Source organism: Aptenodytes patagonicus, chromosome 2 (assembly GCF_965638725.1).
Source record: "Aptenodytes patagonicus chromosome 2, bAptPat1.pri.cur, whole genome shotgun sequence".
NCBI lineage: Eukaryota > Metazoa > Chordata > Aves > Sphenisciformes > Spheniscidae > Aptenodytes > Aptenodytes patagonicus.
Window position 1 is genome coordinate 15,400,717 of NC_134950.1, and position 24,234 is coordinate 15,424,950.

The following is a 24,234-nucleotide window of genomic DNA, read 5'->3' on the forward strand; positions in this document are numbered from 1 at the left end:
TTAGGAGCCTTAAAAGTCAATGTTCTTAGACAAGAGAGGCAAAATCCAGAACAGAAGACTCTTTCAATTAAATGCTTAAAATGTTCTGGTAACAAACTCCCCCACATTAAACTAGAAGGCAACTAACTGGGGTATTTCTGATGCTCTCAGATGCTTTGATGCTACACAAGCACAGATCATCTCTAAAATGTACAAGATCCATCCTACAAAGGTCACTTTGTGCACCCTCTGTCTCTCTGAAACAACTTTTATAGCAATTACTTGGAAATCAAGTTCTACTGCATTTGCCATCAGCTTCAGTGGAACCAGGCTTTCGTCCACTTGACATCAGCTTTAGGGTTTCTTTTCTGTTTTCCTGTTTCTGGCATGATCCAGTCCAGAGAGTAGCTGCAATCTGTCATCTGGTAGTAGATACTGAATGTATGTTAGGGGGGAGAAAAATAGAAAAAAACCCAAAACCTGCCTGCCAAGTCCTGCAGCCTTAAACCTTTGGTGCAGTACAAGGTTTACAAGATGATTTAAAATCTGCATGTGTAGGAAATAAGGAAGATGGACTGACTCTACACAGAAAATGGGTTTGGGACAGACGGAGATTGATGCGCTTTGTGACAATGACAGTAAAGTTAATAGCTGATACAGGCAGACAACAGACTCCATTTTAAATTTAAAATTGAAGTGTGTGTTGCTGACAGCATCATACTGACCATTCATTGCTAGACCTAATTTCTCTCTGGTAATGACTACGAGAAGCTGAATAGATAATGATGTGCACTGCAGAACATTTGGGAAATGGGATTAACTGCTTTGCATTTTTTTTTCTTGTTTTAAAAACAACTATTTAATGATTAGTAGAGGTGGCTATCCTTGAACACTCCTGAAGGGTACAGATTAGTCACTCCTCTGGGAACATCTCTGTCGCCTCTATTTCCTTTGCTCTTAGGAGACAGAAGGGGTGTAAATTGTGCTTGCAACAGACTGGGAAGGCTGACACTGTTAAAATATAAGACCTCGACAAAAACCCTGGAGATGATATATCACCAGTCTCCTGGGCAGTTGCACTCCACGTTCACATTTGCACACTGCAGATAATTCCTGCCTTTCAACAGCCTGAACCCAAACTTCAAATGCAAATGGTCTTGGAGCTGGAAATGGAAACCTGCATGCACTGGAAGGAGACAGTTTTTCACATATTCAAATAAAAAGCTGGCAAACAAAAATATGTGAAACAAAGGGAAAGCAAATCCTTCAGTCCTGGGGTAAGCAACTCTTTGCTCTCTCTTTCTGTCATTCATCCCTCCTGTTTACCTACCCTGCTCTTCAGGGACAGAGATACCCATCAGTTTTGTACATCTCCGCCCATACAAATAGAGATCTTAATTGGCATAGCAGCATAGGGTTGACCAACAGACTGTCTTTTATTATGTGTCAGTGAAAGGCCTTTTAAAAAGTACACAGACCATAAAACAGGGGGCTTCTGAAATTTTGGAAGCATGGAAGCAATTGACTTCAGGAATAGTGCTTCAAACCTGAACACCGCCAGTGCACACGCGTGAGGGTGAATGTTGCTGGCCTCATGCTACCAGTTTGGGCTCTGTCTCATAACAACCCTCTTTTGTTAGGTGCCATGCTAACATGTAGCAAAATGGTAGTAGTACATTCCATAATCCGCTCAGTAACTGTATTTCAGAGTATCAGCAAGCTGAAATTTCTACCTGTTTACCTCACTCCTGTCTGTGACATGAGTTTGCACAACTGAAGGATTTTCTGTTTCTCTGCTTGCTTCTTTGTTTAGTAGGAAAACTAGCTGAATTGTTCGAGTCAAGTTCAAAAGCTCAGATCTGGAAGCTGTATACTCTTTGTATGAATTAATTCCAACTCCACTCTGGCTTTGGAAAGCTAATTTAAATTATAGTGGTCTCTGCAACTTCACAGAGCTGTAAAATAAATAAATCCAATTGTATTTGGCTTAACTACCGTGAATCTGCTTATTACTTTCAAAATGGTACAGTGGGCCTCACAGTTTTTATAAAATCTAAGCTACCAAATGATTATGGTGAGAAATTGGGACTGCGGCAATAGTAATTAAACACATGTGAAAAACCATTTTCTTCTCTGTGAGAAAAGTGCAAAGCCTACCTTCTATTTCCATCCCTTACTTCTGTCTTCTGTAATTGCTGGAGGGCATTTCAGATGTGGTTGCTCAGACCATTCAAGACCTTTAAAAAAAGTTCTCGCTTCCTAGAAAGTAATTAAAACCTCCCACACTGAACAAAAATATATGTAACATATGCAAATTCTATAAAAGTAGCATGTGGTTTCCATAACGATTTATAATGCTACTTGATATCTGAGGCAAAATATGATCACGTTTTACACGCTTAAATCACCCCTCTGTGTCTGTGCTGGAATAAACTTGCTCGCTCAGTGCGGACTGTGACCTGAGCTCACACTGCAAGGCATGCAAACACTACAGTTCTTTTTAGTACCAGCTGGGGAAGGGTGGATAAGTAGCATCACATTTCCCATTAGTAAAAGGCTTCCTAAGTTCTGCTGAGTCAACAGACAGTAATCAGGTATCAGCTACTTCAGCTTCACAGCAAGATCACAGAGCAGCTCTTCACTAGGAAATGAACCAAAACTAAGGGGGGGAGGCTGGGGATGTGGGGTGGGGAAGGAGGGAGAAACAAGGTACTGCTTCATTTCCTTTTCTGTTCCGATTCCTCTAACAGAAATTCCATGAAGGCATGTTAACCTGAAGATGAATTTCAGCAGCAAATCATCACAAAGAAGCCGTGAAAGCCTGTTTAATACCTGCAGGTGGCATCTGGTCCAGGTGATCTCAGGAGCTCATCATCTGACAAACAGGCATCTGATAAACAGATACTTTACAACTGTAAAATCTGAAGGTGGAAAAACCAGTAATGTCAGTTTAGTCCACCTCTTGCTCTACCAATGCAAGATAGGATATTTTGCCTTTTCCCAATGCATTTGTCTAGTCTTTTTGTGCTTTTGTGTTTTCTGGGTTTTAAAATTTCCAAGTAACCCAAGAGACATCTTCTAAACTCCTAGGGAAATTAATATTTCATATCTTAGCATTAAGAGGTTTCCACTACCCACCCCTCCTCATTGGTGTTTGGTGAAATACGTTGTTCTTTACCTTCTTTCACTGTTCTGTGCTACAGCCACTCCAAATCACTCTAATTACTTCCCCTTTGCATCTACCCAAGAATTTCTACATTTGAGCCTCGTCTTTGCTTTCACAAGTTATTCTAATGATTATTCATATGGTAGCACATCAGTATTCTTCTCTTTCACTGTGTTAGTAACATGCTGACCCCAAAACTAATGCAGTATTTCATGCAGAATTACTGTATCGGAATTACTGGTCTCAGAGCAAGAGCTCTTACATTTGTACTCCCTACTATGCAACATTTGGTCGTGCACCCCAAAACTGCAGTGGCTTTTTTTCCTCTTACTTGCATCCCAATGATCACTTTAACACAGGTTTAAAATCTGTTTTCCCAAATCCTCTTTCCTTGCCCCTATTTTATGACCAGTTCGTGCTCACCTAAGTTTTGATTGTTGCTGTTATATCTCTTTATATTTTCCCCTTATTGTTTGAGAGTCTTCCCACTTCAACAATGTATTTCAGTAATGGAGTGTCTTCACGACCCTCTTCCCCCCTCTCCAGGACTGTAAATACCACTAAAACCTCTACATGGCTATAAAAACAACTGCATTGCTATCCACTGCTACTCAGACAACTTCAAAATCACGTTATCTTTCTTCCTATTTAGGCAAATCTGAATTTATTTTTCAAGCAAGTTTTCATGAGAAAGCACACACAGACCTAGGGAAGGATTTTATCACAGATACGTATGTAATTCATTCCTTTCAGCCACTCATTTTCAATTCTATTCCAGAACATTACTCTTATAGCTTTGTAGTAGGGGCAGTCAGCTAAGAAGGGAAAGTGAGAGCATGAGGGGCCAAAGAGGGCCTAGCACATGAGGCTTCCTACAGGATTTGGGCAGAAAAATCACAGAGTTTATACAACCTCAGCAGTGATTATCAGATTTCATCAGCTCCTGGGAACATGCGCAGAAGCAGAACTCTAAGCAATTAGCTAGCCTGCAAGTTGAAATGAAGGCATACAACGAGCTGAGATGCTCCCAGCGTTAAGTGCACACAAAAACCCACGTCTCTGCTTATTTGCCTCAAATATGCCTATGGTCTTTACTGGATCTAGTCCAGTGAGAAGTGCTGTAAAACATGTATTCTGCTTCTGACTACATTCACATCAACACAAACACTGTTCCCGGCTTTTAGTAGTGTTATTTGTTGTGTAGTTTTGTAACAGATGACAGAATGCGTCCCTTATGCAATGTGAGTAAGAAAAATCCTTAAAATTCACACAGAAGTTAGATTTAACAAGACAAAAGTTTCACTATATTGCATTTATTTACCTCTTACAGTCTAGTTATCCATTACATTTTCTTAAATAAAAACTGGCATTGGTACATATTTTTTGTCACTTTCATTAATATCCTGCAATACGTATCAGCCAGCTTGTTATTTTTATGTATAAAAATAGAATAACCTTGCAACTCAACAAAAAACCTTCTCTTTTAAAGCCCTGATGCTCTGCCACTACCATTAAATAAGGAGAGTGAGCAAACTACTCATTTTCTCCTCCAAATATTTTTTTCTGCACTGATGTATTTGTAAATTCCTTTATAATTCCCCATTTCCTTTGTTAGCACGAAGTAATTAAACTAATCCATCCTCTGTAAACCTCAGTTGACTCACAGTGTCCTTGGGTGTCATTGCATCTTTTTTTGGATGTTTTTTCTTAACTTCAGATCTTCAAATCTACATCCGGAGCTTGCTGTTTTCCACAGCAGTTGTCAGTCATCCTTCAGCTGTAATCTTTCTGGCTTGTGCAGCCATCTTGCACACTGATGAAATCTCAGTTCCTATGAGCCCAGAATCCTTGTCCTACTCCACCTAAATCCATTCTTTACAGTGATTAATTTAAGTAGCACTCGTGCACAAGCTCCAATTTCTCCATCAGTGAGAAATACTATAATCAGAGCAGGTTTTTTTTCTACAGGACAACAAAAACAGTCATGGTTTATTACAGCACTCTGGATGTGGCCTTGCTGCCTCTACGGAAGACAAGAGGAAAGGTAAACTCCTTGCATCTTTCCTGAGCATGGCATAAATCTGCTCTGCACTCTTGCCTTTTTATGTAAGAAAAACCTTGGACCTTTGCATACTGCCTAGCAGGCATCTTCTGTGTTGTGACACTGAACCGAACATTCAATATCTGTTCTATTGTCTACAAAGGTGCTGGATTAGTGTTTTCATTCTGAGAGTATGTGTTAACTTGGGGGGCTCCCACAAACATGCTACAAAGTATTCAGCATCCTAGCTCCACTGCCCCAAGTCCTCTCTGGGCAAAATAGAGCCCTAAGAACCCCAACCCCCTCAAATATTTTTATATTCCAAAAATAGAACCATCCTAGGTTCTGGTATCTGCTCCTGGGACTATCTCTATGTTTATCCAGCTTCTGCCTAATCAGAAATACAGAAATAGTCAATGATATATAAACAAAACATTGAAACATCTGTGTTGGTATTGCTTTGCTGGTATTTGTAAATACTTCATTTTGTGCCATTTCATTAACCAGCAGTTAAAGTTCAGTTAGCATTAACTTAAATATTAAATTTCAGCACATGTTGATGCCCAGTAATTCCTTTAAAAGTATTTCACAGCTGAGGAGTTGCCACTTTTCTTGAAACTGTCATCTTCTTGGCCAAATCCTATACTTATTCATGGATGTGGTAGCATATGAATTATGTTCACTACCCTTACTTTCATCTGTGTAAGTCAAAGTGTATGGTTTTGGTCCAACACCTTGCAAAGTTCCTGTTTTGGCAGTATTTACTGTGATAATTTATAATTCTGTCAATTTCTGCACTTTGCAATTTAGCTGCTGCGCTATCTATTCTGGTAGTGGTTTAAAGTGTTTTCTCCTCTCTCCCAGATGAAAAATTGTAGTATAAACCTTGGCTACTGCTAGCAGCTGCGCAGAGTAAGCTGAATATTGTATTGGCCAGACATCTACTTGCAATATTCGCACTCTTATTCACATTTTAGGTTACTTCTGCACAGTTTATATGCAATAAAAAAGTCAACAAACTTTAAAGACATTTAGTAAGAATACATAGATAGTATACATGCAGTAAAGTCTAGACTAATCTCAATTTTCCATAATTGTTCCAAAAATAGAACGAAATACTAAATACTGAGAATTTTACACTCACAATTAAGATCTTGGTGCCATTTCAAAATCCACTTCAAATACTTCTTCTAGGCTGGATGCATGCTTACACATACACTAAACAGAAAGCTGCCACTACATCCTGCAAATACAAAAATGCACCTGCATTTTAATCAAACAACAAAACAAAATTTCTACTTGCAGCCTTCATCTCCTTTTCAAAAGCTTTGTATATAGAATAGTTATGTCTCTCACAGCTGCAGAAATCAACCATTATTTCTGACCAACAAGTCTGCCATAGTGGTCAATCTAAATGGGAAACGAACAGTTCTGCTGCTAGCTTTGCCACCGAGTAAGCTATCCACTCTTCCATTTGTAATATGGGAGAACAGAGAGCGACCTTATTTGTAAGGTGTTTTGACATCTACTCACATCTAGGTATTATCATAGTTACATATCGCTTTCAACACTGGGTAAACTAATCAAAATGAACATTTTCTAACTCTGTTTATTTGCAGTTGTAAGACTGGGCATTCATTCATCTGTTAAGATTTAAAGCCTTCAAAAGGAGAAAAAAAAGACAACTATATTGTACCTAATTTGAGGTAAAAGTCATATACTGTTAACCAGGCGTGATCGGATCTATTACATGACAGTGATTTTTACCTCAAGGAGTGGACAAATGGGTTGAAATTATTAAAAAGCAAAATAAAAAAGACTGATAGAACAACAAACCAGTATAACATTTTTAAAACCATGTATCTCAAATCAATAAGCATTCAGTATCAAAACCCCATGTTGTAAAAAAAAAATCTTTTAAAAAGATACCATTTAACTGGACTCTTCAGAAGGTTCTGAGCAAACCTTTCAAGCAAAACTATTAAGGAATCTGACTGGGCATGGAATGAGAGTTAAAAGTAATACACAAGAAGCAAAATCATGAGTATGGTCAGTTTTCAACTTGACAAATATTAACAGTAGAGTGCCCTACAGATATGTACTGAACAGTGTTATTTTACATATTCTTTCATCTGGAAAAAGAGATGCATAGTCCACTGGCAGCATCTGCAGATAACAAAAATTATTAAGACTATTTTCAGGGCTAATGGAAATTGTGAGGAATACCAGAGGCAGAACAAAGAAAGATGAAGGTTGATGATTAACTCAAAATAATGAACTGCTCATATACTCCAAAGTTTTCTAGGACTGGCAGTCATAGGGAAAAGATTAATGAAGCGTTTATTCAGTGCATTCTGGTAAACAAAATCAAAGTATTCCAACCATACATAATGCTACAGGAATACTACACCATACAATAGCTGGAGCGGTACTCAAGAAGTTACAACACATAGTTACAGAAGAAGTTAGTGTTGAGGGTATATGTATGTAGTCTTCACTTAAAAAGACTTAATTATATCCATAAGGATATAGGGGTAATTTTATGTAGCTTTTGAATTTTGCTCCAATTGATCTACTATAACATATATTCAGCGATACGATATGGAATAAGATGAACTTATATGGCATAGTAGCCTGTAGTATATGTTCCCACAATGGAGAAACATATTGCATCGTAATGTCTGATCACACATTTTGGTCCTGTAGCTTACTAGAGCGACTTTTCTGTATTGCAGCTTTTCCTGTCTGTAGAGGTGGTTTGCACTGCAGAATGGCATGCAAACACATGCTTTTAAAACAGTGTTAATTGTATTATTAAAAAAAAAATCCAGAAACACTTCATTTATAAAAACCCTCATTTGCATAGCAATCCAAATTATTACTGTAAATTACTTAGGCTGTATTATATTCAGCCTAAGTGAATCACTCAGGTAAAACCTGTAGGATGAATCTTTTATAAAAACAAAGCCAACACCATTTAAGTTATTACAAAAACCCAACATTTTAATCTTGAAGACTTTTCAAACATTACTGCAATATGGTTGTGGGAAAATGTGTTACTTCTTAGAAAGAAATTACGTATATCCAAACAAATTTGTATCTTTTCCAATTACAATTGGAATTACATTTGATTTTCCTTGTTCAGTTCCGCATTGCCAACATGGCATTTATGTCCCAAATAAGATTCCGTAACTGATCCATGATCTGCTTCAGCTGCTGATTCTTCTGTTTCAGTTTCTGTGGGAAGAGTTTATTAGAAGTTTTTTTGTGATCAGTTCAAATAGCGCACTCAGAAATTCAACAAAAGTTACAGTGTTATGAAATGCTATATGGATCTTTTTCTCAGTTGCCTGTGAGCAGTATTAGTGGGATAATACATCCTCTTTAAAGCACACTCTAAAAATACAAGAAAGCCTCAAAAGTTAAGGACCATTGGGAGAGGGGGAATGTTGTTTCTTTTCACAGCAGTCTTTTTATCAAAACACTTGATCTCTCCAAAAACTGGAGGCTTGTGGGGATTGATCCTCTTTCCAAAGTCCAAAAGATAGCACTTTAAGTAGGAAGAAAGAATTCAGGGAACAGGTAAATTTATGTGAACATATGTTGTATAACTTCGGTGCACAGAAAAATGAGGGATTAATAGTAGAAGTTTGAACAAAGCACAAGGTTCTGTAAGCTTTTCCAGCCCTTCTGCCTATGTAGGTCAACCCTGATGTGCTAAGGGGTCCTGTCTTGAAATAGATATTCCCAAGCATGCTGAATTCTTTAATATTATGTGTTTGTTTTTGTGAACTGCAGAAGCATTTGAAGGAAGAGAAGAACAGCAAACTCGCTTTTATTTGGGTGCATAACCAGAACTTAAAAATTATGTCTTTACAGAAGAAAGGTCAGTGCATTAAGACACCGCACAATCCCCCTAACCTTTCATATTTCACAATAATACACATATTTATTGTCTGATTTATTCATTTTCCTGCTCAAATCAAAGCTGTCAAGAACTAAGTAACTGTCTATTGCTAACAACAACCTATGTCCTTCATTTCATTCTGATTTGATGTCAGATGTCAGCCTTCTTACATTAGAAATCAAACTACTTATTCATTAGGGAAGTCCACAGTTCCAAGTAAAGTGAAAGCACAGGAAAGACTTGCTACGATCAAAAGAGGACAAACTATTCAAAATGTTTCATGTTTGACATAACTTTGTTATTTGCACTGCACAAATGGCGATACATTAAAAGGGCGACTCAAATCAGTAACACAACCAAAGTAACTGGAATAGTGATAAAAGGAAGCAACAAAAGAAGCAAAATCCTGAAATCAGTCTCCTGAATTTTGATGCGGGCAACACACCAATATTTTTAAGTTGCCCAGCTGGTCAGCTGCGAAAGAAGTCCAAAAAAAAAAAGGAAGTCTATTCAATTGAGACCTGTAAAAATGGTCTGAAGTAATATGGTAATTAGCCTTAGATTACATGGGGAACATAGTACTTTGAGTAAGGGAAATATTCCTGAACACAGACTTTGGTGGACACATTCCCTGGAAGCAGAGACAACACTCAATTCCAGACTCCTGAGAAGGGTGTAAAAACAGATGTAGGATAGTTCACGCGCACTAACTCAGAATTTCTAATAAAGCATTTGACAGACTAAAAAGTATTTTAAAAGATAACTATGTGCATTTATCTAACACTTCCTTTTCCATTTGCTAATCCAAGACTTCACAACATACAGCAGATATCCAACTCCTAAAGACGAGAGAAAACTGAGAAGCATGTAGTTACCACAGCATCCAAATGACAGAATTGCAAGTCTCTCCCTACAAAAGCTCATAATGTAAGATCTTGATGCTTGAGAAAGCACAAGAGGGATGAGATAAACAAGCATGTTCATACCTGTGGCATTTTTAAATGTATTTGTTTGCCATCCTCAACATTCAATCTTAAAACAATCAATGAATGTTACATCAGAACTACTAGTTTAATGCAAGCTGTCACTCACTGATATTGAGGGCATGCCATTTCATGATTTTTCAAAGCTTTCATCAATAGAAATGAAGGCTGAACAGTCAGTGATGGTTATTCAAGTCACAGATAGAAAGAAGAACCATTAACCTCTGATATGCAGATTGTGTTCTCTCTCCATCCATGTCTCATTGTACTGTTAAATACTGTTACATAGGTATGCTCATGTGAACTTTACGTAAGTTATGCCCAAAAGACTCATTCTGTAAGACTGTTTTCATTTCCTGTGCAAGTGTTATGAAACTGTAAATTGCTTGATCTTCACTTGATGCTAGACAAGGGAACCTTCAAACTGGATTTCATTTGTTTTCAAAGCATCTGTAAAGACAAGTATACAATTGTTACTTTATTTATCTGAAGATAATTTTAGATCCTTGTCTTCAGTTAAGAGCTATTTTCTTAGCTCTTCTATGCTACTTTTTCTAGAGACAGAAAAAACATCTAAGATGAAGCACCATCTCTGGATTGCTAGGCTGAAAAAAGAATGAAGAGAGGAGAAAAAATCCGCTTCAGAGAGCATGGTTTCCTAACTGAAATGCATATAGTGATCTTTGTTACCAATCTTTGACAGGCAGTGGTCCACACCACAAAGTACTACATAATTAATATGTTCTGCACCACTGGCAGTGCTGGCCTCTGCTTAAGGCTTTGCTGAACCAGTAAAAACATCTCAACTCAGGTCTAACCTCGGAAAGATAGGTGAAATGGCCTTCTTGGGAAATGGGCAAGTTCTGCAAGCAGCTTCTGCAGCAATGACAAATTTTCATTTGAACAGATTGCTTGCAAGTTGTCTCCCACTCTTTCCTCCTTCTACTGAAATGACTTAGTTGAACTCTGGACTGTTTCTCAGGATTAACAGTTCTATAAAACAAGAAAAGGTACTTCATCCTACATATATGCTACAGCTTCTGACTTTATCTGTTTTAAGATAGCACAGGAAAATTATTTTATATGACGCAGTTTATAATGAGTTTAAGAGACCTAAATTCACCTTACATCTGACAGGCGTGTTTCTGTTAGTCCCTCTCCGTCAGAAAAGTGATCTGACTGAAAACCAATCCTAAGGGATCTTCTTTGGTGATATTAATTTTCAATGTGATTAACTATCCATTTTGACTGACACTGCAAGTACTATGGCCAGCATGATGGAGTTGGCAAGGACTGCACCTTTCAGTAACCAACAAGACCTTAGTAGGCTTAGGTCAGGTAGGACATTTATGAAAACATATACAGAAGCACAAAACCCACATAAATGAAACAAAGTGGGAGAACCATAACATACATCCAGAAAATAGCTGTCTTTCAAGGAACGTGCCATAAAGAACTTGACATGTTTCATACAGATTTGGGTTCAGTAGGACACAGTAATTTCAACTTTGATTGAAATCAATTTTTGACTAAACCTCATTTTTGGTTCACTTTCATGTCGTTTGAAATCAGTACTGTCTAGACCAATCCACAACTTTCTATCAGAGATGTATCAGAACTTTCCTTTGCACACTGTTCCTGTCTCTCTCCTCATCTTAAGCTCATCTATCTTTCACATTTTAAAACCTAAACATCACTATGAGTCAATTATTCTGCACTCAATCCATTTGTTAAAAAGTCCCTTCTTCAGGCAAAGATAATAGTGTAAACACTGTGCAAGAGTGGGATTATATTCCAACTGATGCCTGTAAAAACATCAAAAGTACTTGCCTATGTTGTACAGGCACTTCTGCTTAAGAAAAAAAAAAAAAAAAAAAGACGAGGTGTTTCCATCTTGAAAATCTTACATATAAGACCATTCTCCTGAATGCTGTGCCAGCTATAGTTTTTACCTGCTCTGTTCAAGACCTGCAACAGTACAGGCCAGAAGTACATCTAAGTGTAATAAAGCACTAAATATTAATAATAGTAGTACCTTTACTTGCATAAATCTCAGCAGAATTATTGTTTACTTCGTTGATTACAACTCTACTACAGAGAGAACTTGCATCATCTTCTTTTTCATAAGCATGTTACTCCTTCTGACTGTTAAACTGCTGTAGGAAGTGATTGTTGAAAGTCTTATGAAGGTGACAATGGCCTCTGCTTTTCCATGCAAGTCAAACGCAAGAAATTTCTACAGAAAAACAATGTTTCTGAGAGACGAGAAAAAGTAAAGCCTGTCCTGGCAATTTATACTGTTCTTTTTTTAAGTGAGTCCTTCATAATGAAATCTCTGAAGTAAGGAGGTGGAAAACCTCCTTTTTTTTTTTTCCTTCAGTTTTGTAGTCAAAAGACTTACAATGTTATATGCACACAGCAGGAAAAAAAAAAAGCTAGAAAAAATGCCTCAACACTTTGCTTAAACTCTCTTAAAGCTGCCAGGTGATGTTCTAACTTATGGCTACTCAATTGATACCAAGGCTCACTTTCCATCGTAATAAATTCACATATTCATCTATTTATAATATTTTTCAAATGGATAAAAAGTATTCATCACTAATACACTAACTGCTGTGCAATTAAACATTAAGACACTCATCGTTCAATAACTACAGCCTTTCCTGATGTCATTCACAGGCATAACTGTTCTATCCTTACTGGAAATGAGAGACTGGGTTTTCTGCCTCCCTCCACACCTGACAGCTGAAAGGAAAACTGCTCCTTTGGCATGCATAACTCTTTGTTCCCGAAACACACAGAGGCACCAGTGACAGCCTGTGCTCCACTGCATGCTCAATACTTTTCACATATTGAACCAGACAGCAATTGCATGTATCCACTGCTCTGTTGTTCGCAGAGGAATAAGTGTGTTCATTAAAACAGATGGATGTTTGCTTCATACCGATTATTTACCATTCAATGATGAAGTCTGAGGTCTTAGTTACCGAGTACCCTCTAAGCTATGTAGCCTGTAATGGAATTATCCGTTCCTCAAGGTGCTTCTCCACCACACTCCTCAGTGTTACATCCCCATTCTTAACATGAAAATCACACAGATGTATGATCCTCAGTTACAGATGGCAAACTAAGTCACAGGAACACTATGGATAAAACTGGAGTGCCTACTAACTTTGTCCAGAGACATTTAAGATTGAAGTCCATCACTAAACTTCGTATTTTAACAGCTTCCCACATATTCAAAGGACAGCTATCACCAATCGTAAGGGGAAGAATGAACAATCACCACAGACATTTTGTGGCAGAGACAAGGATAAAAATCCAGTTCTCAAGAGCAGCCTTCAGTTACTTACTCACTACTCACTTTAAATCCTTCCTTCTCATTCACAAATTCCCTGCTTATTCAATACCCTCATGCAAGTTACACAATACATAAACCAGGATTCTTATAATCTTATTTGTCACAATACTGATTCAATCTAAACAGTGCCCAGTCTGCAACAAAAGCAGAATAGCTCAAGGACTCTTCCAGAAAAGGAAGGGGAGGCGGGGGGGGGGGGGGGGGGGGGGGGCGGGGAAGAGGAACCAAATGTGATAAGGTAATAAAGGTTGTATAATATGCATTTATACAAGGACAAAAGGGGACAACTGGGATTGTACGAACAGCTTTGAGCTTGGTGTTTCCTAACTTTTCTCAACTTTGTAACCATGATATTGTTTTGATATAGGAAGCTACATGGAAAACTTTGCATGCAACATTTTATATGAAACTGCAAAGGAAGTATTTCATTATATGGAATAAAATGCATCTGAGTGCTGAGAGAGCTGGCTGATGACATTACAAGACCACGCTACGTAATTTTCCATTGGAGATGGGGAGAGGCCTCTGATGAAAAAGGGAACATCTCAACTCATCTCCAAGAAAGGCAAGGAGAGGGATCCAGAAAACTATGGAAACTACAGGCTGGTCAGCCTAACCCCTGACCCCAGAAAGACTATGCAGCAAATCCTTCTGGAAGTCATGTCCAGACACGTGAATGATAAGGTGACTGGGACCAGTCATCTTGGATTTACCAAAGATGTGTTGTGCCTGACCAACATGATAGCCAACATTTCTATTGAGAAATGACTGGCTGTGTGGCCAAGGGGAGAGCACGGGATTTTCTTTACTTTCATGTTAGTCAGGCTTTTGATATAGTCTCTCATAGTATCCTTGTAGCCAAATTGGAGAGATGTGGTTTGGATAGGTGGATTATAGGGTTGATAGAAAACTGGCTAGACTATTGGATTCTAAATGTTGTGATCATCAGTATTAAGACCAAGTGGCAGCTGGTCACTCTTGATGTTTCTCAGGATTGATACTAAGGTCAATATTCTTAATATCCTCATTAATGACTTATGCACACTTAATGACCTAATAACCATATCAAAGTATCAAATTTGTGGACAATACCAAATTGGGGGAAGTGGTCAATATACTCAGCGGTAGGATGTCCAATTCAGAGGGACCTCAACAGGTGGGAAAGGCAGGCCAACACCTATCTCAGGGACTTCAATTAAAGCAACATCCTACATCTGAAAACAGAATAAACTCATATAACAGCACAGGCAGAGGGCTGACTGAATAGAAAGCAGATTTGCAGAAAAGGACCTGACGTCCTTTTTGAAGCTTTCTGACAAGTTGAACATAAGTCAGCAGTGGATCTTTTTGCAACTATGAAGACTAACTGCACACGGTGCTGTATTAGCAAGAGTGTACCTATCAGGACAAATGAAATTGTTATTCTCCTCTATTTGGCTCTGGAGAACAATTATCCAATTTGGGGCTCAATACAAAACACTAACATACTGGAGAACATCTAGTGGAAGGCCACCAAGACAACTAAAGCTATATTTATTCAGTCTCAAGCAGAGAAGGCTAAGGCAGGATCACGATGCTGTCTTCAGCTACCTAATGAAGATCATAGAAAAGACAAAGCTGGACTCTTCTTGAATGTACACAGCAAAAGAATGAGGGGCAGTGGACATGAGTTACAACAAAGAAAATTCCAATGTAACACTAGGAAAACTTTCACAGTTGAAGTCAACACTTAAGAAGGGCCTAGAAAGGGCAGAATTTCCATCCTTACAGATACTCAAAATGCTACTGGATATGAGCCTGAGTAACTGGATCTAACTTTGCTGGCTGGCTCTGCTTTGAGCTGGGGGTTGAATCAGACAATCTCCAGACCTCCCACTGAGCCTAAATTCTTCTATGATCCTACCATTGCAGAGAGCCAGTTTAGGTACCCAAAACAGGATGGAACTGCTCCTGGTGCAGATTAATCTGCTGAGAAGGTATACCAATAAACAATTCTTCCCCTCTTGTTAAAGTGTTCCTTGGTGCACATTAATACTTTGGGTGAAAAAGGACTCTACAAATACAAAAGAAATTAAAAATACACACAAATAGCGTGCAAGATAGTTTAAAAGCAATGCAGGTTTTCAGCATAGTCAAAAGTAGTTTTCAAGTAAAGTTCTCCAAAGAGAAAGACTAATTGCAAATTGCTGTCATCTTAAGGACTACTTCCCTAAACAACATCAGCCGCAGTACACAATGGTTTTGTTATCAAAAAAAGCCCAGAGCTAAAACTTGTAACAGCTTAACTTAAAAGCCTGTCATGCAGATTGTCTTTTACTCTCTTAGCAAGATCACTGTTAACCAGTTAGCAAAGATTAATTAAGAATATCAAACATGATTGTTTTCTAAAGGGTCACTGGAATGTTGAATGCTATTTCACATCATTTCATTTTCAGCCAAATGTACTGAGACTACTAATTATGCAATGGTTTTCCTAAGTGCTTCATTTGAAACCAGACCTACAGCATCTAAAAAAGCAAAGCTGTACTTGCTCCATTTCTAAAAACAAGCAGTAAAGAAAACTGCTGATAAGGCAGCAACACAAAGTGTTCTCAGTCTGTGATTTGATATTTTCTGTTGTAAGTCCTGTCAAATGTACTACAAGACCATGGACCCAAGGTGAGCCTGACATCTTGAAAATATTACAGATGATGCTATACTTAGAAGGTAAAAAACCTGTAGATTGAACATCAAAGACTCAAAAAATATGAAGACAAGCGAGGAAATTTTGGTAACAGCTTCCAATTGTTGCAAATAGTAATTATCCTCAGTGAAAACCGGATCAGGACTTGTATTAGTAGAACCAATGCAAATGCTAAACTGATTTTGGAATAGTAAATTATTTATTTCAGAAAACAGTCAACCACTTCAACAATTTACAACCCTAAAAAGCAAATACAGATAAAATGGATAAGCAACATTTTCGGGAACTGCAGGAGAGAATTGTTTAGTACAAAAGGTAGAGGTAGTCAGTGCTCAATAAATGGTTTGTTTGGTTGTTTTAGAATAATGGTGCACTCTTCTTAGTGCTGGCAAAAATCCCTTTTGTTTTTAAACTTAATAGGTTTTATTTAAACCTACAATTGCTAAATATTACTGAATTGCTAGGACAGAAATTCATTACCTTGTAAACTGATCTGCATTTTAAATTAATGGACAAGTACTTCTTAGCCAAAGTGAGCGCATTAAACTTTCTGACCTAAAAGAGAAGTCTAGTATAGTAGATAAATAAAGACCAAAAGATGTCACTATACAGTAAACCATCATCAAAAGCTACTGCAGAATTTAGGAACTCTGCTACATCAACAGGTTCTCGTGCCCCATGAGGGAGATGGTGAGTATAGGAAGTACGTGACACTCCTCCTCCACTGAGGGTGCTCCCTTCCCAGACAACTGCGGTAGCAAAGCAGAGCTGCTATGTTTCAAGTCAGTGGTTCCTGGAAGGAGGGACGGTTTTGTGTGAGAATATATGATCCACAAGGTTTATATGATCTACTAGTTTTGGCTGTGCTCCACACTGCAGGGCAGTTAGTGTCTTTCACATACATCCAGAGCTACTAAAGAGATCAGAGCAGCTGGGATATCACAGCAAGAATGGCAAAATTAAGAGACCCATGAAAGGCCTAAGAATTCAAATGTCTCAATAGTGCCAAAGTATTGGGTTATTGCAATAATGCTTTTTTTGGTACCAGTAACATGCAACACTGAAAAAATACTGCCTATCACAGCAAGAAGGACTAGGTGAGAGCAGGACAACCAGCTGAAGGTCAAGAATATAAAAAACTTCTTCATCTGTCATGTTGGTTTCCCTGTCACAGCATTTTCATCAACATTTTGTATTACTGAAATTTTGCTAAAATAAATAAAGCAAAATTGAGTTGAAGATGGATGTTACGTACTACAGAGGACTGAAAAGCTGTCAGGAGTGCCAGCTAAGAACCAGAAAGGGCTATCTGAGCCCAGCAGCCAGTGTCAGAAATTAGACTAATTAACCAGATTCTAGTGATTTTTCTTCGCAAAAATAAGAATTTCTTTATTTCTAGTCATAAAAAACCCAAAGCATTTCCTACTCTGTAATGTATTAAAATTTGAACTTTGAAACTGGTAGTGGATGTGCTTATACAGCTGGAGAGAGACAAAAGAAAAAATTCAGTGCACTTTCAAAACCAAGAAGTTTAAATTTCTTTTGAAGCAGTTAGTCCACAAAAATACTAGAGAAAGTTCAACTATCTTCTGAAGATCTACTGTGGAAAATCTGGAAACTAGGTCTAGGCATTTAAGTGCAAATACAGGATTTCAGACCAGATTTAAGTGAATGTCTGCATACATTCTTAATTACCAATTTGCTACCAATGGTCCTATAACACCATCAACATTTTTAAGGTTTAGAACTCATCATAAACATTTATGAAATTCTTCTCACAAGATCACACCAAGGAGGTTTAAAAACGTATTAGCATACAAGTACAACAAGGGCAAAAACATGTCATAAAACTATCAAAAACACAGCAAATATGGACAGTTAAGCTTATTAACACTTAAAGATTGCAAATAAATGTGCATAAATTCACAGTACAACATTACATACAATATAATATATACAACCCTGCTACATCAGCACTGAACAGAAAGAATACAACAGGACAGCTGACAACTGCTTTTCTCTAAATTCATGTTGTTCCCATTTTCTCCTGTACAATATGCATGCATTTTTCTACATAAATGGGTCATGAAAAATTTGGTACAATTATTAAAATACCAGAAATATTTTAAAAGCTGAAAATCCACCAAATATTCTCTACATAAAGAAATATTTTACTCATTTATTTCCTTTGCTTGGTTATTTTTGTAGATTATGCCTCCTTTTTACCAAGCATTTACAGATATTGCAGCTACAGAAATATTTAATTAATCTTGGTTTTGTAGGATTTCTTCAATCTGTACTTTACAGATTGAAGAAACAATGCTCAAAATTGTGGTCTGGTAAAACTACATATTTTTCATCTCAATATTATATTAGCATTTACTACAGCATATTTATTTTTAGCTTTGAATCCATCTTTAGTAGTTGTACTCAATTGCATACTGCCACTCAAACTGAAAATTTAACAGCGTCTTTATCATACATAGTATATTTTTTTCTGAATGTGTCAAGATTCAATAAATGCTACATTTAACAAAAGGAACGGTCTTCCTCAAACTGTCAAAATACAGAAAGTAGCCCTGAAAATCCTTTACCAACTCACATCACTGTGATAATATTTACACATCTGATGTTCAATACCCATTTTTTTAATGCCTAAGGTAAGTTTTGAAGAGGAGTAAGTTCAACAGGCACCATACCTCAATCTGTACTGCTGATATGTAGCGGGTTAAGCATAAACATAATACACCGTATTCAGAAGAATATATATTGGTTTAAAAAGAGGCACAAGTTAAAATTGTCAGGAAACCTAAACTCTACAGCCAGAGGTACAGCTAAAAAAAAATGCTTAAAAGGTAATTCTGAAATAGTTATATGCAAGAAGTATTTATTACCAAGTTTGATGGTAGTCATCACACATGCTGCATTTAATACAGCAATCTAGAAATTTAAGCTTTGTAATGACAAAGTGACAGTTTTACGCAAATTAATTTCAACTTTGTTACCTTATTTACTTCCATGATTTCCCTTCTCTCTTCACTAGCAAAACGAAGCTGGCTTGCAGCACCACGATCATCGTGCTTGGAGCCATCTTCTTCAACATATGGAATAAGTTGCTGTGAAGACAAGAAACATTAGCTGAAAAAAAAAATTAAAAAAAAAAGGAAAAAAGAAGAAAAAAAGAAACTGAAAACAGGAGATACATAAGGTACTACCATTTTCTGCAAAGGTTCAAACTTCCCAAGAGGAAGTGGAGACAGGCTTACTTCATCGCCGCAAACCCAAAGGCCTTGGAATGACCTCAGTCAGTTCTCCACGAAAACGGTGTGCTTCAAAAAGACACAATCCCACATATTGCCATACCTAGACCTAAGCAACTTCACAACTGCAGCCAGAACCCAGTCATTATACTTTAAGATGTTCGTCAGAGGTAATCCTTGTATTCTTCAACTCTGTAGATTGCAATTTTAAAATTTACTATTCCGCACTATGAAATACCACAAACATGAAGTTATCATTATTATAAAGTATTTCAGTGATATAGTAAACATAATTATGACTGGCTTTACATAGCTACTTGGTTAATACCCTAATTATGACTTGCTATTTTAGTGTGCCTCTGTTTGGCTATTCTTAAGACCAGGCTCACAGTCACCTAATAGGAGTTTTTCTGTATGAATTTTCCCACTGTGATCTCCTCAGGCGTATAGTGTACTATCTTTTTTGTAAGCTTCTACAAAGCCAAAAATCTTTGATAAAGAATTTCTAAATGAATATTAATGCATGTTCCCTTCCTAAGAAAAAAAAATTAAAAAGAATCAGTAAATATACTAGATACAAAACAAATACATGCTTCTGTGTCAGAACACTCCCAAGCTACTAGCATCTTATTCAAAAATAATTACAAGCTGTAACATTTTATACATAACATACATCCACAAAGTCTACAGTCTATTGTTGATTCTTCTGTCCTGAACTGAGAAAAGCTGAAGCTGATAGCAAAATTACATCTTTGTTCACATACACATTACAGACAAATGAAAGACTAGTAATTGATGCAAATGAGCAAGAAGAAATTAGTTTAAAAGTCTGGGAGCAAGTTGCTCATCGCATGCATATTAACTTGTTACTTCGGTTGGGGTGTAATATTATCATAGAATCATAGAATCATTTAGGTTGGAAAAGATGTTTAAGAACATCAAGTCCAACCGTTAACCTAACACTGCCAAGTCCACCAGTAAACCATGTCCCTAAGCACCACATCTACATGTTTTTTAAATACCTCCAGGGATGGTGACTCGACCACTTCCCTGGGCAGACTGTTCCAAGGCTTGACAACCCTTTCAGTGAAGAAGTTTCTCCTAGTATCCAATCTAAACCTCCCCTGGCGCCACTTGAGGCCATTTCCTCTCGTCCTATCACTTGTTACTTGGGAGAAGAGACCGACACCCACCTCGCTACAACCTCCTTTCAGGTAGTTGTAGAGAGCGATGAGGTCTCCCCTCAGCCTCCTTTTCTCCAGGCTAAACAATCCCAGTTCCCTCAGCCGCTCCTCGTAAAACTTGTTCTCCAGACCCTTCACCAGCTTCGTTGCCCTTCTTTAGCATTTTTATTAGGAAAAACTTTGGCCGATCCTACTTCCTGGAAGTCTTATGCTGTTCACTTTTCCATCACCACTGCGCATTCAGATTTTGTTCATACTGGCTCAGCAGGTTAAGAGCAGCTGAGTGAGGGAACTAGAGAGGCACAGTCTGATGGCCAGAGCAAGGGAATAACGCATAGTACTCAGGGAGCCAGGCTGGCAGGTGAGAGCTTAAAGCAGACTTTTCCCCACTATAACAATCTCTTTAAAAAAACTGGCCCTGACTCTTTTGACTCTTTTTTTCCTAGTGGAAACAAACTGATGAATGTACCAAGAAGCCTGAGGAAAAAGGCTAACATTTTAAATGAAGTTTGATTTCAAAATTGGATCCCTCCCAATTGGTAAGAATTGTTGATGTTAATGTGAAAGTTTCACAATCTTTCAACCAGCTCCAAATAATAAACAGAATTCAGTCCACTGAACAATTCCAGTCGCATTTAAAACTTGTTATGAGTCTCCTGCAACCCAGGAGAATGGATGATATGCTAAGCAGAGAGTGGTTATTCTGATTTGTAATTTATATATGAATAAAGATACTTACTTCTATGGGAACAGGATCGAGCCCAGCACAGTTTTCATTGCATTTGTCATAGACTAGTCTCAGTTTTCTGAAGAGTATCGATAGCTGACGGAGATGTTCCTGCAGCTTTCCCAGTCTGTCTTGATATGTTCCAGTATGGTAAGTAACACCATTTGGTAACTTAGAGAATCAAAACCCCAAAACGTTAAAAATACTACGTTAAAGTTTCTGTCACACAAAATAAACAGAGGGGTTTTTCTACATTTTAAAATAAGACAATTACACTATCCCCACAAGAATCAACTGGAATTTCTGTTTTCTCTATCAGCAAAATTCTGCATTTTATCTGCTCATCTGATGTGCCAAATCACTGCTGTCAAACAGCTTCACGTATTCTACACTTTGGTCGTTGTCAATCCCTCTGTAACTCTTTTTAGTGAATGTCTTCAAAATGCTTAAGCATGACACTGTTGTTATCTGTTATGAGTATTACACTTTGAGACTTAGTGTCTCAACCCCAGGTCACAATTGAGAGACACAATCAAAGTGAATTCAAAGCTAGCAAACTCTAAGTATGCATACCTATACCTAAGATAATTACAGAAGGAAACTGCCAGAGTCATGAAAATACAGAGGGAATGGGAGTGATTATTTATCTTCTGCTCTCAACAGAGAAACACAACAAATGTTTGTATGTTTTCTCAGTAAGTAGCCACAAATAAGGATCATGTCCACTTTAATAACAAAAAGAAATGTCAAAAAGTTCTACGTGGAAAATATTACAGAAGAAGATAAATGAAAGTTCCTCTAAAATTACTCCCCAGATGTTAACAAAACAGAGAAATGTAACTGGCATATAAACAGACTTCACTATTCTTAAAGGAAAACACAGACATTAAGTGTATTTAGAGTATATTTATTGTGGGGCAATAACAATACAGCATTTCTGAATTTTCTCCATCTTCACTTAACGTACAGGAGTAAGCAAATATATTAAGAGGAGTATCCATTTCTCCAGTCAAGCCCCCTTTTCAAAGCAGTTTGACCAAGTTATATGTTTAAATGTCCTAAGCTATCTCCTGTGCCTACATATCCCGGCAGTTGGTGGTAAAAACATGGGAAGTTGAGGACCGTAAAAAGAAAAAGTTATTTCTCACCTGCATGTTCCTCAGTAACTGGAAGATTTCCATGGTTCGAAACACAATGTCCTGCACAGTTTCTTGGCCAATTCGACAGAGAGAAGCTGTATTTACCTCCCTAGCTGCTTGAGCCTGTGTCCCTGAGAAAGCACCAGGCGGCATGCCTGCCCCAGCGAGAGGGGGAGTTGACATCTCTTGACGTTAACCCTGAGTCAAGCTGCACAAAGAAGTTAAGATGGAATGATTAAGTACTTGTTTGAGGCTATCATAATAAACAAACTTCTGTACGGTGTGTATACAATTCCTTTTCCCCATGCGTGGTCCTATCCAAGATCAAACTGTTCAACTGATAAAAGGCAGCCCAGTGCTGTACCCTTTGGTTTAGGTACCGCTCCCTTAACTGCTACAGCTTTGCTGGGCAGTGGAACTGGGGGTGCTCCCCCCCCACCTCCCCTCGGAACGGTCACCAGGAGGCCCCTGCCTCGATCTGTCGCGAGGGGACACGAAAGGGTCTTCCGCCCAGCTCCAACACGTGAAAATCGTGCCCTCCTGCTGGGCTCCGGGACCGGCACCTGCCCAACTGCCCCTCCCTCCGCTGCAGGGAACGGCCTGAGGCACCGCTTACCCGCCCGGGAGGCCAGGGCACAGGCCGTGCCCCGGGGCCCCGCAGACCCACCCCGCGCTCCCGCCTGCGTCCCCCCCGCCCCCCCGCGGCTGCAGGCCCCTCCCGGACAAGCAGGCCCGCCGGTGCCTCCCCGGCTAGCACGGCCGCCCGAGGCGCCGCGCGGAGCTACCGGGACGCGGCGCGACACGTGCTCCGATCCCCCCGCCCCCAGACCGCAGCGGGGCAGCCCCCGGCAGGCGGGGGGCGAGGAGGGGCCGCCCCGGGCCCCGCAGCCCCTCCCTGGGGACGCCCGGTCGGTACCGGGAACGCCGCGGCACTACGCTGCCGGCATGGGAGGCGGCGAGCCCCTCCCCCGCGGCGGGCGAGGACCCCCCCGGCGGCCGCCGGTACTCACGGGGGAGCGGGGCGCCGCGTTGCCCTGGAAACGCGCAGGCGGAAGCACTCGGCGGCGCGGGCGACCCGAGGCGGAAGTGACGTCACGGCAGCCGGCGGGGCGGGGCGTGAGGGAGGGGCGGTGTGAGGGGCGGTGTGAGGGGCGGTGTGAGGGGCGGTGTGAGGGGCGTCAGGGCGTCAGCGCCGCGGGGCCGCGGGCCGAGGGGCGCGGAGGGGCGGGGCGGGGCGGGGGCGCCGTCGGCGCCGTCGCCTGCTGCGGGGTGGCTGTCATGCCGGCTCCCCCGAGGAACCCCGCCTCGGCCTGCAGCCCTCGCAGGCCTGGCGCCGTCCCTCTGTCGGCTGCGCACGGGCTCTCCGCTGAAGGCCTTACTCGGGAGCCGGGTCATTTTTCTGGCTTGCTGAGTCAAGTGAGGGTTTACGGGCAAGTCAACATCTCGAGGTGTCAGCCTGGAGCCCTGCGTGTGGTTTCTTGAGGTTGAAAAGTTAGGTCAAAATCTCGGCACGTTCACACAAGCCACCCCACCCCTGTAATGAAGGTGAGGATTTGGACATACCATTTTTGGCAGGGCGTGCCGATAAGTTCCTGAATATCTGTTCTGCGAGGTAGGTGTGTATATGTGGGTATGCACGTGCACACCTGTGTTAATTTTATACCTTTATAGCTGTACTACTGGTACTTCTGGCATAGATGCATTTTTGCTAGTATAGAAAAGCCTTACGTTTTGGCCTTCCTGTATCACAGTATTTGCATGGGTATAAAACACTCCTATGTTTTCTACCCTGTGTGCTTGTGCT

General features: G+C 39.5%; 1 protein-coding gene across 5 annotated transcripts in view; it reads right to left on the reverse strand.

Moving 5' to 3' along the window:
• MED30 (mediator complex subunit 30) overlaps positions 1 to 23,501 on the reverse strand; it is a 40,314-nt gene extending 16,813 nt beyond the window's left edge. Inside the window, exons 1-5 of one of the 5 annotated variants that reach the window (XM_076329202.1) lie at positions 23,441 to 23,501; positions 22,440 to 22,638; positions 21,304 to 21,462; positions 19,126 to 19,236; positions 7,506 to 8,423 (exon numbers count right to left, since the gene is read on the reverse strand). In XM_076329202.1, the coding sequence (XP_076185317.1) occupies positions 8,328 to 8,423; positions 19,126 to 19,236; positions 21,304 to 21,462; positions 22,440 to 22,613 (540 nt within the window). In that variant the 5' untranslated portion in view covers positions 22,614 to 22,638; positions 23,441 to 23,501 and the 3' untranslated portion in view covers positions 7,506 to 8,327. Of the gene's footprint in view, positions 1 to 7,505; positions 8,424 to 9,013; positions 10,527 to 19,125; positions 19,237 to 21,303; positions 21,463 to 22,439; positions 22,639 to 23,215; positions 23,231 to 23,346; positions 23,416 to 23,440 lie in introns of those variants that run through there. The other 4 variants (XM_076329203.1, XM_076329199.1, XM_076329200.1 and 1 more) reach the window with 4 other exon arrangements.
• Positions 23,502 to 24,234: the final 733 nt, after the last annotated feature.